Source organism: Zootoca vivipara, chromosome 5 (assembly GCF_963506605.1).
Source record: "Zootoca vivipara chromosome 5, rZooViv1.1, whole genome shotgun sequence".
Taxonomy (NCBI): Eukaryota; Metazoa; Chordata; class Lepidosauria; order Squamata; family Lacertidae; genus Zootoca; species Zootoca vivipara.
Window position 1 is genome coordinate 827,277 of NC_083280.1, and position 12,980 is coordinate 840,256.

At 48.8% G+C, this 12,980-nt stretch overlaps 1 protein-coding gene across 5 annotated transcripts in view; it reads right to left on the reverse strand.

Annotated features, from left to right (window-relative positions):
• Positions 1-3,032: 3,032 nt before the first annotated feature.
• The window catches only part of BCL6 (BCL6 transcription repressor), a 35,251-nt gene continuing 25,303 nt past the window's right edge, over positions 3,033-12,980 (reverse strand). For 2 of the 5 annotated variants that reach the window (XM_060274247.1, XM_060274246.1), the window contains 3 exons: positions 12,360-12,494; positions 11,265-11,398; positions 3,033-4,574 (listed from right to left, as the gene is read on the reverse strand). In XM_060274247.1, the coding sequence (XP_060130230.1) occupies positions 4,431-4,574; positions 11,265-11,398; positions 12,360-12,494 (413 nt within the window). In that variant the 3' untranslated portion in view covers positions 3,033-4,430. Of the gene's footprint in view, positions 4,575-11,264; positions 11,403-12,359; positions 12,519-12,980 lie in introns of all 5 variants that reach the window. The other 3 variants (XM_060274244.1, XM_060274245.1, XM_035132858.2) reach the window with 2 other exon arrangements.

Here is a 12,980-nt window from a genome sequence, read left to right on the forward strand (position 1 = left end):
AAATTTACTGCATGCTGCTCGCTGAAGGAAAATATTATGGAAATGATGTATTGCTGGTATTTAACACCAAGTAAAGTTGCACAAATGTATAAAACGAGTTCAAGCTTATGTTGGAAATGTAAGGGAATGGAAGGTACTTTTTACCATATGTGGTGGTCATGTGACAAAGCAAAAGACTTCTGGGAGATTATTTAGAATGAGTTAAAGAACATGTTTAAGAATACATTTATTAAAAAAAACCAGAAGCCCTTTTATTAGGTACTATAGAGGTAAAGAGACACCAAGAGAAGTTAAGCGATTATTTTTGTATGCAACAACAGCAGCAAGAGTATTACTAGCCTAGAAATGGAAGCAAGATGAAATGCCATCGAAAGAGGAGTGGCAAGCGAAACTGATGGAAAAATCTAAAACCAGGAAGATCAAGCATTTGAAAAGGACTGGAACAAATTCGCACTTTATTTAAAAAGATCACTGTAAAAATTTGAAGACCCTGGCAGGAATGTGAAGATGCTTGTAATGTGAAAGTCTACTATATTTTACTGATGATTCGGAAAACGTAAAAGAGGCAGTTTAATTATGGGATAAAGAAAGAACCCATGGAGGGGCGGAGGGGAGTTTAAAAGAACCTATTGAGTAGAGATGGAAAATGAATATTGTGAGGATGTTAAAAATGTGGAACATTAATTTAAAAATATATTATTTTAAAAAAAGTTTATGGTGTAAGTTTTCACAGACTACAGAGTAAGTTTTCACTTCATCAGCTGTGTTCTTGCTGTTGTCCCCAAATCTTAAACTGGTGGTTCCCAAAGGGGATAGTGAGGGTTACCTAGGGGAGGTGCCAAGAGCCCAGCGGCCACAGCTGGTGGAAGATAAAGGTATAAATGGCTATCAGACTTTGGAAAACTGCTATCACTGGATCAAGCTCATTAATTCTGTTGAATCCATTAAACTAAATAGTTTTACACTTATACCACGGCTCCCAAATGGGAGTTGAATGTTCCGGCTCTGAACAATCGAAAAGTATTTTGCAAGCCGAACGTCCGGTGTGTTTTCTGCTATTGTTTTCGGTGCCCCTGCGCAATCAGAAACTAATCGGAAGCTGTGCCTTGGTTTCCAAACATTTGGGATTTCAAACGGACTTCCGGGGCGGATTCTGTTTGACTTCTGAGGTACGACTGTACTTGTTGGCATCTGTCGGTCTCAGGAGACAGTGGAAAATGTGCCTTCAGGGGTAAAGTCAAACCTGTGGCTGGAGAGACCAATACAGGAGAGACATATTTTGTTGCAGCTGGGGTAGATGAAGGGACCAGTTTTCAATGAAGTTGCAACTGTTTCAAATTTTATTGAGTCATCATCTTCCTTAGTGGTTTGTGCAAACTACTATTCTCAATACAGTAATGCTTTTTACAAGGTAGGATCCACTGGGGGTGAATATATGGAACTTGTAGGGGGGAGGGCGAAAAAGTTTAGGAACCATTGGCTTCACCTATAACCAATTTGTTAGTCTTTAACATGCCACAAGATTCTTTGTTGCATTTCCTGCGAGAGATGAACAGAGCTCCAGCCCCCCTCGAAGTGGTTAACCTTATAATGGTTACCAGGGGGTAGGCAGCTGCGTGTGCAGAGAGGATTTCACAAATTAATACATGTGGACTGTTTTTTAATTTCTGTATGGTTCTGCTGACTATGCCTTAGTGTTCAGAGGGGAAGGGAAGAAGGGTCGCTCTGTCATCTTGAAGTTACAACTTTTGTCATCTGTAAGATAGCATTTGACTGATATGTGTGGATACACCAAAACCCACTCAGTCAGGCTAGGAGAGGGGTCAGCAAACTTTTTCAGCAGGGGGCTGGTCCACTGTCCCTCAGACCTTGGGGGGGCAGACTATATATTTTTTTTGGGGGGTGAACAAATTCCTGTGCCCCACAAGTAATCCAGAGGTGCATTTTAAGTAAAAGGATTTTTCTTTAGTAGTCAAGTTACTTTAGAGCCGGTCTAATGTAAATACTGTTTAAGAGAAACAGGTGCCGGTGTTTCTGTTAACTGCTCACAGGCGTGGGCTCTGCTTCTTGTATATAAGGCTCTGCCAGAAAGCCTTCTGCATCTCTTAGTTAGATCTTTCAGTTTGATTCATCTCTAAGTAGATCACTCTCTCAGTTGTTCTCAGTTTAAGAGATTCCCAGTTGAATCTTAGCATGAGAGTTGCTTAGTTATAAAGCTAGTTTGCTGTTAATTCTCAGGTAGTTTAATGGGAGGTTTGTGGGAGGTTTGGAAAGTGGGTAGATAACATTGCTAAGAGAGAAAGCATTTATCTTTAGTTTAAAGTCTCTTTAGAGTTAATTTTTCAGTTAAAGAAACCCAACCGTTTATATTTTCATCTGCATACTTTTACAAGTGTGCAGCTAGTAAGGGGTTTCCTATAAGGGAAATAATACCCTACGCTCTTGGTGGTGTTTTCTTAGCCAGGTCAACTTCTGACTGCGTATACTCTGCGTGAAGCGTACTTTAAAGGGCCGCTGTAAAACTGGGATATATGATTTAGGTTAAGCAAGTTTCAATACCCAGTTTTCTCCAATATTATTCTTATTATATATATAATTTTCCAATAGGGCCTTAGTTTGCCTACCCATGGGTTAGGACAGGCACCCCCAAACTTTGGCCCTCCAGATGTTTTGGCCTACAACTCCCATGATCCCTAGCTAACAGGACCAGTGGTCAAGGATGGTTGACCAGTGGTCAAGGATGATGGGAATTGTAGTCCAAAACATCTGGAGGGACGGAGTTTGGGGATTCCTGGGTTAGGAGGAATCACTTCCCAGACTTGTCCCTGTATCCTCCACTTGCCATCAGCCCCAGGCAACATGAGAGGCCAAGGGAGAATGTCTTGCTGGTTGGGGATGGGTGAGACTTTGAATTCTGGGCACCAGGTTGAGGAAGGCTGCATCGGACCTTGAACTGCCACAAAGGGATGCCTCCTCAAGAAACAGCTGCTGGGGCGGGCAGGCAGGAAAAGAAACACACCACACAGCCCTGCTCATGGTTGCTCTCCGCCGTTTTATTTTTGAATTTGTACAGCTATATTTTACAGAACGCATTAATGCAGTTTGACACACCCCCAAACCCTGTCACCCGAGATTGACTGATTGTAACACAAGTGTATAAAATGAGACCAAATTATTATTATTATTATTATTATTATCTTAAAAAAACAACAACACCTGACATTCTCCATCAAGAGCCTGCAACGACCCCCTTTATAGCGACACCGTACCTCAAAACTGGGCTCTAATTTAGTCGAAAAAAAAGGCACTGTGAGAAAACGCAAAACAAGAGAGAAATAAAAATAAAACCCCAAACGAACATTGTACATATATACAGACTGGGGGAAAGGAAAGAAAGAAAGAAGAAGTAAAACAGAACACAAAATTACGTTTTTTAAATTATTTTAAATTCCTTCTGCAGCTTTGTTGGTTTAATACACACTTTTTTTGTAAATTGTAAACCTTCACTTGCAAAAAATACAAATACACACTCAATGCTCTTAGACAAAATATTTTCTCACTAATACAGATGCAATACTTTTAAAATATCTTGTTAAGTGCTTTGTCACAATAAAGACTCCCAGATCAGCCATCTGCCTGCAGAGGCTTAGCAGGAGACTTTAATGCACACACATATATATATATATATATATATATATATATATATATATATATATGCATTCAATATCTCTTTTTTAAAGGTTTATATTTTGTATATATTTTATATATATATATATTTTCATATATTTACAACTCTGCCATAGATTCCATCACCTTTGGTTAAAAAGTTAAAGCCCTCTCCATTCTGATAGCATATACAATCTCTTCCCCCCCCCCCCCGCCCCGCTCTTTCGTTAAAAAACGCACAATTTGCAAAAGAAAAAAGAAAACGAAAAGAAAAAAGAAACACAACTTGTTCCCATGAAACGATCTACATTCCTCATCTCCTGGCTGCGAAAGGGTCGGGCCTTTTGCCGCACAGACTTTTAAAAGACAGGGGTTCCCCCCCCCCAACCCAAACTCTCTTGCACATAAACACACACACACACACACACACACACACACACAAAATGTCGATCTGACTATATATATATAGATATATAGAGAGAGCGATATATAGATATATAGATATATATACTTTTTAAAAATTCACATAATTGGGAAGCAGGGAAAAAAAGAAAGAAATGTAAAACCCGTTTCATGATACTATTTCTCTCTTTCTCCTTTGCAACTGCCCTCCGGGCTTCGAGAGGCACTCCATTGTGTGACAAGAAAGAATAATAAAGTTTTTGTCCCCCGCGCCCCCCCCTAAAGTGTTACAAGTTTCCTTTGGACATCGCGCCTGCCCCCACTGCCGTTCCTCCTCTTTTGCCGAGAAACAGGTCCTTCCTTCAGCAAGCCTTCGGGAGCTCGGCGGCGCCTTCCACTGTCGAGACGCGGTACTGCACCTTGGTGTTGGTAATGGCGCCATGCTTCTGGCGCAAGTGGAGGCGCAGTTGGCTTTTGTGGCGGAAGTGCAGGCTGCACTTTTCACACTGGAGGGAGGGGAGGAGAGAGAGAGCGAAAAGGCGTCAAATCAGGGCTCTAAGAACAAGTGGGATCAATGGTTAATGCATATTGTCACAGTGGCCGGAGTGGACTACTCCAGAGTAACGACGCTACGCAGCTCTGCATTTTATTCTTTTATTGGTGCTGCGTATTTACAGTGCTCAAGTCATTGCTATTTACACGGAGCGATGTTGTCAGTCGGTTTCAGAACCTCCTAATGGCTTTTGGCGCGTCTTTCTCCAACACAAAAGCTTTGGCAGACCCCTCCTCTTGCCCCTCCTCTTCCTGCGTAATTCTGGAGTTGGAGGGATGGGTCTTCCCCCCTTGCTTGCCCCTTCCTGTCCCACCTGGGACCCTGGCTCCTCTACCTTGCCTGAGCCTCGGACACGACTTCCTGCTTCCCCACTGGAATCGGAACTCTCCCTGCTTTCCCCTTTGCTCGGGGACGGGCTTGAACTCAGGAGGGGAGGGACTTCGCGATATCCCCTGTCCCTCACATCCACCCCCCTCCCAAGCTCTCCTTCACCCCTCCCCAGGCCCCCCCCATGTGTCGGTGACGACTGGAAGCCTAAGAACTCAGTGCTCTCCGAGCCCGTTGGTGTGAATACCTCCCCCCAGTCCTGCGAGCCCCCCCCTTCCGCCTGGGCGGACGGGAATCCCAAAAAGTCCGTGGCGTCAGAGCTGGTGGGGGTAAAAACGTTCTGCCAATCTGCTCCTTCCTCTGACTGGGTGGATCTCGGTGACACCCATACCTCATCCTCTGGTTCCTCAAACTCCGCTTCCCAGCGCCATGGTGAGCTGCTCTCCCGTGCCTCCTCCTCCTCCCCCTCCCTTTCCATGTGCCAGGGCTTGGGTCTGTGGGGAAAGAGGGCGTGAAATTCTTCCACCAAGAATTCCTCCTGTATCTGAGTGGCTGGGACCCATTCATTCTGGGACGGTGGAGCATCCTCCCATGCCATGAGGTACTCCAGTCCCCCCACCCCCCACCTTGAATCCAGGATGGCCGTGGCCTCATTGAGTTGCTCCCTGCCTTCCCTCTCCCCCCCTCCCTCGGGGGTTTGTTCGCTGTCTCGGAGCCTGCTGCTTTCCCTGTACGGCGACAGCAGCGATCTATGAAACACTGGATGCACCCTCATGTCCTCTGGCAGTGCCAGCCTGTATGCCACCGGGTTTACCTGTTGCGTGACCGTGAAGGGGCCCAGCCTTTTGGGTGCCAGCTTTTTGCACCTCCCTCTGGTGGGAAGGCCCTCCGAGGACAACCACACCTTGTCCCCCACCCTGATGACCTCCCCTTGTCGCCTGTGGCGATCTGCCCCCTTTTTGTACGCTTCCTTGGCCCTCTCCAAGTGTTCTCTGAGCTGCTGGTGCACCGTCTCCAGTTCCTCTGCCCAATCCTCAGCCTGTGGGCCCTCCTCCTCCTCCTCCTCCCTCTCCCTCTCTGGGAAAGATCTGAGGTCGCGCCCGTAATTGGCCTTAAAGGGCGACACCCCTGTGGAGACGTGCACTGCATTGTTGTAGGCAAATTCTGCTAGTGGCAAGCGATCCACCCAGTCCGTTTGCCGCTGGCTGACGTAGCATCTCAGGTACTGCTGCAGAATGGCGTTGACCCTCTCCGCTTGTCCGTTGGTCTGCGGGTGTCTAGCCGTCGACAAGCTGACCTCCACCTGCAGGAGGTTCATGAGCCGCCGCCAGAACCTGGAAACAAATTGGCGGCCACGATCCGAAATAACCCTTAAAGGTAATCCATGCAGTCTGAAAATGTGATCAACAAACAGTTTGGCTGTCTCTTCTGCCGAGACTGCCCTGGCACACGGTATAAAGTGACACATTTTGGACATAAGGTCCACCACCACCAACACTGCAGTCTTACCCCTGGACGAAGGCAGATCTGTGATGAAGTCCATGGACACCACTTCCCACGGCCTGTGTGGTGTGGCTAAGGGCTCCAGCAACCCTGGTGGCGCTGCTCTGACCACCTTCGCCCGCTGGCAGGTGGTACAGCCCCTTACATAGTCTCGAACATCTTCCCGCACCCCTGGCCACCAGAAGTGTCTCATGACTAGGTGAGCGGTTTTGTCCCTTCCAAAATGCCCCGCTGTAGGGTTGTCGTGCATCTGCTTGAGGACCGTACGTCGAAGCTGGGTGGTGGGTAGGTACAGCGCACCCTTGTAGAAAAGCAGCCCTCTGCGTTCTGCAAAGTCTTTTGCCTGCTCCCTCCCCCCTCTCAGTTCTCTGAAGATGCGGTTGGCAAATTCATCCGCTGCCGTCAGTGCTGTGAGTTCTGCCTCGCTCACCACAGCTGCTCCGCAGGACCATGCCGACGGGGGGAAAATGTGCCTTGGGGCTGGTGGCGCCTCCTCCTCCATGTACTCTGGCTTGCGGGAGAGGGCATCCGCCCTGACATTCTGCTCCCCCGGGATGTAGTGGATGGAGAAGTTGAAGTTCGAGAAGAACTCTGCCCACCGTATCTGCCGCTGGTTGAGCACCCTGGCAGTTCTCCAGAACTCCAGGTTCTTGTGGTCTGTGCACACCTGGATGGGGTGCTTCGCGCCCACCAGGAAGTGTCGCCAGTGCTGGAACGCAGCGTAGATCGCAAGAAGTTCCCTATCAAACACTGTGTAGTTGCGTTCAGGCTGTGTCAGCTTCCTGGAGAAGAAGGCACAGGGTCTCCACTCCCTGTTGGCGTCCAGTTGCAACAAAATTGCGCCCACAGCTTTTTCAGAAGCATCTGTCTCAATGCGTAGGGGCGCGTCCTGCACCACATGGAACAGGTTTTGGTCTGAGGCGAACACTCTCTTGAGGCTTTCGAACGCTGCTTGCGCCTCTGGTGTCCACTTGAACTTCTGCTTGCCTCTCAGGCAGTCCGTGATGGGAGCCGTAACGCGAGAGAAGTTCTTGATGAACTTCCTGTAGAAGTTAGCGAAGCCTAGTAGGCGTTGGGCATCTTTGCGCGTCCTGGGGCTGTGCCAGTCCAGGATGGCCTGCACCTTGTCCTTGTCCATCGCCAGCCCCTTGTCTGACAGCTTGTAGCCCAGGAAGTCCACCTCCTTGGTGTGAAACTTGCACTTCTCCAGCTTCACATACAGGTGGTTCTCCTTCAGGCGTTGCAACACCTCTCTGACATCTTTCACATGCTGCACTGGGTCATTCGAGTAGATAAGGATGTCATCTAGGAAGACCAAGCATTTCCTGAAGAGGAGGGACCCCAGGACGTGGTGCATGAAGGCCTGGAAGCATGCTGAGCCCCCTTGCAAACCGAAGGGCATCACCAGATATTCAAAAGAGCCCAGAGGCGTGAACATCGTGGTTTTCCATTCATCTCCTTCCCGGATCCTGATCAAGTTGTACGCCCCCCTTAGGTCCAGCTTGGTGAAAATCTTGCCCCTGCGTGCCGCTGTCAGGAGATCATCCACTCTGGGCATGGGGAAAGCCACGGGCTCTGTCACCGAATTCAGCCGTCTAAAGTCCACCACAAGACGGCGCTGTTGCGTGTCTTGCTTGTCCACCCAGAAGACCGGGCTGCCCCCTGCTGCCTTGCTTTCCCTTATGAACCCCCGCTTGAGGTTCTTGTCGATGAAAGCGCGCAGATCCTCCAGCTCCTGGTCTGACATGGCGTACAGCTTGGCTGGGGGTATAGTTGCCCCTGGCACCAGGTTGATCTGGCAGTCAAAAGACCTGTGTGGGGGTAGGTGGTCGGACTCCGCTTCGCTGAAGACCTCCTGCAGGTCCCAGTACGGCTTGGGTATCGCCTCACCCCCTTTGACGTGCATGGTGGCCACCGTGGCTATCGGAGGCCCCTCCCCTGGTTGGTGCTGCATGCAATGTTCCAGGCAAAAGTCCGATCCAAAAGTGATGCATCTCTGATGCCAACTTATGGAGGGGTCGTGGCGCGCCAGCCAGCTCATGCCCAAGACGATGGGGGGGTCTGAGATGGTGGTGACGTTGAACGCCAGTGTCTCTGAGTGCCTTCCCACCGTCATTCTCATGGGGGGGGTTTGATGTGTGATGGCCCCTCCCAGCAGCTCCCTGCCGTCAATGGTTGCTACGTGCAGAGGAAAATCCAACTGCAAAAGCTGGATTTGGTGCTCTTCTGCAAAGCTTCTCGAGAAGAAGTTGGCGGACGCCCCACTGTCAATTAAGGCGAGGACCGTCAGGGGATAGCCATTTGGGAGCGTTAGCGTCACTTCTAGAACCACTCCTGCTCTGGGAGGGGTGGGCTGGCTCTGCACCTCTCTGTGCGGGTGGGCGGGCTGGGGCTGTTGTCTGCTGACTGTGCCTGGCTGCTGCCCCTTGTCTCCTGCAGCCAGGCTTTCCCGTTTCCCTGCTGTGGTGCTGCGTCAGTGGGGGAGGGCACCACCGTTCCCGCCTTTCCTTGCCACTCCCTGCGATGTGGGCAGTCTCTGACGAGATGCTGGGGTGAGTTGCAGAGAAAGCAATTCCCGCCCCTTCCCTCCTTGCGTCTTGGCGCCGCTGGGGTTTGAAAAGCCCGCGCGCGCGCGCTATCAATCTGCATGGGCTCCTGGTCCTGGCTGGCTCCAGGCGTGGCCTGAAAGGGTTGTTGAGGGAGTGGCTTCTCCTGCGACCGTGGGAACCAAGCCCGCTTTGCGCGCGTCGCTTGCTTGTCGTTCCACCGGGATTCCTGCCTCACCCCCACCGCCAGAGCTGCTTTGCTCAGCTGATCCATAGTACTGGGCTTTGGACCTCTCGAGAGTTCATCCTTCACCTCCTCGCTTAAACCCAAGTAAAACGCAGCTTGCATGGGAGGCTAATCCAAAACCCACCCCAGTCTGTGCACCAGCATGGTGAATTTCGCCCAATATGCGCGAACTGTCATATTTCCTTGGCGTAAATTATGCAGTTCCTCCTTAGTCTGGTCCAAATGACTATCGGACCAATACATCGTCCTCAAACCTTCTAGAAATTGTTGGACATTTTTCATGCAAGGATTCTTGGTTGCGATTAATGGTCTTAGCCACTCCCTGGCTGCTCCGGTGAGATGTTCCACAATAAACGCTACTCTGTGCTCATCATCGGGGAACTCATTCTGGTGCAGCTCAAGAGCATACACGATCTCAGTCTCAAAGCCCTGAAACTCCTTCGGGTCTCCATTGAACTTGCTTACAAGGGTCCCTGCTCTCCTTCCTGGCAGCACTTGGACTTGGGGAGCCCCTCCCGCCTTGTTTTTCTCTGCATCCAGCTTGTTTTGGAGGTCTACCGCCACCGCCCTTAAATGCTGCTCTTTTTCCTGGAGCTCTCTCACCTGTTCCGCAAGTTGTAGCCGGTCGTCCTGGACCTTCTTAGTCTCCTCTTTAGCTGCCTTCAATTCTCCCTGCGCCTGCAGCGACAGCTGTTGCAGTTCTAGCTGGGCTTGCTCAGCGATCTGCCGCCACTTCTCCGCCTCGGATACGCTCATCCCGGCAACTCCGAAGTAGCCCAAAAATGATTAGGAGGTTGCTGTCACAGTGGCCGGAGTGGACTACTCCAGAGTAACGACGCTACGCAGCTCTGCATTTTATTCTTTTATTGGTGCTGCGTATTTACAGTGCTCAAGTCATTGCTATTTACACGGAGCGATGTTGTCAGTCGGTTTCAGAACCTCCTAATGGCTTTTGGCGCGTCTTTCTCCAACACAAAAGCTTTGGCAGACCCCTCCTCTTGCCCCTCCTCTTCCTGCGTAATTCTGGAGTTGGAGGGATGGGTCTTCCCCCCTTGCTTGCCCCTTCCTGTCCCACCTGGGACCCTGGCTCCTCTACCTTGCCTGAGCCTCGGACACGACTTCCTGCTTCCCCACTGGAATCGGAACTCTCCCTGCTTTCCCCTTTGCTCGGGGACGGGCTTGAACTCAGGAGGGGAGGGACTTCGCGATATCCCCTGTCCCTCACACATATCTTTTAAGCTTTGTGTATATATATTTTTACATTAGTGCAGACATCCCCAAACTTCGGCCCTCCAGATGTTTTGGACTACAATTCCCATCATCCCTGACCACTGGTCCTCTTAGCTAGGAATCATGGGAGTTGTAGGCCAAAACATCTGGAGGGCCGCAGTTTGGGGGTGCCTGCATTAAATTTAGAGCTTTCGATACGTCAGTTTTATATGTGTTACATGTGATTTATGCAGTATTGCTAAGATGCAGGTTTTCTATATACTTCTAAGTAGCAATGTGATTTTATACAGTATTTTATATCGTGGGTTTCTGTGCTGTACCTAGTTACAGGTAGGTAGCCATGTTGGTCTGCCGTAGTTGAAACAAAATAAAAAAAAAATTATTTCCAGTAGCACCTTAGAGACCAACTAAGTTTGTCATTGGTATGAGCTTTCATGTTATCTGAAGAAGTGTGCATGCACACGAAAGCTCATGCCAATGACAAACTTAGTTGGTCTCTAAGGTGCTACTGGAAGGAATTTTTTTATTTTGTGCTGTACCTATTCATCTTATACGTGAGTGGCCTGTGCCCTGTGCCCTGAGAATGAATAAAACCACGACTTTAAAAAAGCTACCCAGGTTTGTGGCCACTGCTAGCTGCTGGGTGGGGAGGGGGGAGCACCAGTTTGGCAAAACCTGGCTTGCAAGATCCTAGAATGGTAGAGTTGGGAGGGACCCCCTGGGTCATCTAGTTCAACCCCCTGCAATGCAGGAATCTCCAGCCGCGAGGCATTCAGACGCCATGACTTACATGGTAGGGCTTTTCCCCAGTGTGGATTCGCAGGTGACTCTTGAGCGTCTGCAGGTGCCGGAAGCGGGTCCCACAGATTTCGCACGGGTAGGGCTTCTCCCCGGTGTGGATCAGCACATGAGCTCTCAGGTGTGCTACCTGGCGAAAGGAATACAGGTGTCAAAAGGGGCTTGAGTTCATTGGGGGGGGGTGTCAAAAGAAACAGAATTAATAAGAAACCACTCAGGCGACAAGGTTAAAAAATAAAAAAATTCCTTCAGTAGCACCTTAAAGACCAACTAAGTTTTTATTTTGGTATGAGCTTTCGTGTGCATGCACACTTCTTCAGATGCGAGAGGTTAAAAAAGAATTTAAGGTTAAAAAAGAATGGGATTGCTTTAAAAACTACCTGGCAAAATATGGTTCCAAAAATGATACTTGGTTGTGTGCCTAGACTAACTTCACAGGAATAAGGGGATTTTCTTTTTATAACTGAATACAGATTACTTAAATGTAAGAGAAGTGTTGAAGCCACAAAGAGATAGAGGGAAGGCAATAAACATATAAGGGACTCAAACCAGTTTTGGGGAACAGAAAGAAAGTGACTGTAAGGCAGGGGGGGGGAGAGAAGAAATATGAAGGTAACTTCTTTCTAGGAGTTTTGTGTATAGAACATTCAAATTATGGTTTGTGCTCCTTAAATAATTTTGTGTATTTGGTGAATATCTTTTCCTTTTTCTATTTTTTTGTATTTTCTTTTCTTTTTAGTATACGTGGGTGTAAGGATGAATTTATTCTCTTTTTTATAAGTTTTAAAAATGCAATACAGATTACACACCTCGGTTTAAGTACACAATTGGTTCTGGAAGTCTGTACTTAACCTGAAGCGAACTTTCCCATTGAAAGTAATGGAAAGTGGATTAATCCGTTCCAGACGGGTCCACGGAGTACTTAAACGGAAAGTACTCAAACGGAAGTGTACTTAAACCGAGGTATGACTGTAGTACAAAATTCACACACACACACACACACACACACAGAGAGAGAGAGAGAGAGAGAGAGAGAGAAGAAAAAACACCCCGGGAGTTCAAAGAGTCATCTCCGTCTACCAACTACCTACCTGGACGAACCTCGCCCCACAGGTCTCACACTTGTAGGGCTTCTCTCCCGAGTGGATCCGCGTGTGGGTCTTCAGGTTGGCTGGCCGGTTGAACTGGGCCCCACAGATGCTGCAGCGATACGGCTTCTCGCCTGTCTCGACAAACAGAACGGAGCCTGTTTAGTGTCGCAGTATGAAGCAAAAGAAAGGAAAAAAAGAGAAGGTCCTGCTATGAAAGTGTGTGTGGCCCACCTGGAAGGGAGGGCGCTCCTTTTGCTAAATAATGGGGCCTGGCCGATTAGGGTGCCCCCTCGCCTTCAAAACTTTCAGCGCCGCCAAGGCCCCCAACGGACAGGAGCGCCATAGAAAGTGGCCTTATACCGAGCCACACCATTACTCCCTGCAGCTCAGTATTGTCAACGCGGGTTGGCAGCATCTCCTAGCCCTACCTGGAGACGCCGTGGGGGATTTAACCTGGGACCTTACTATAATAACAATATAATAATTTATTATTTATACCCCACCCATCTGGCTGGGTTTCCCCAGCCACTCTGGGCAGCTCCCAACAGGACATTAAAAGCACAATCAAACATCAAACATTAAAAACTTCCCTGTACAGGGCTGCCTTCAGATGTCGT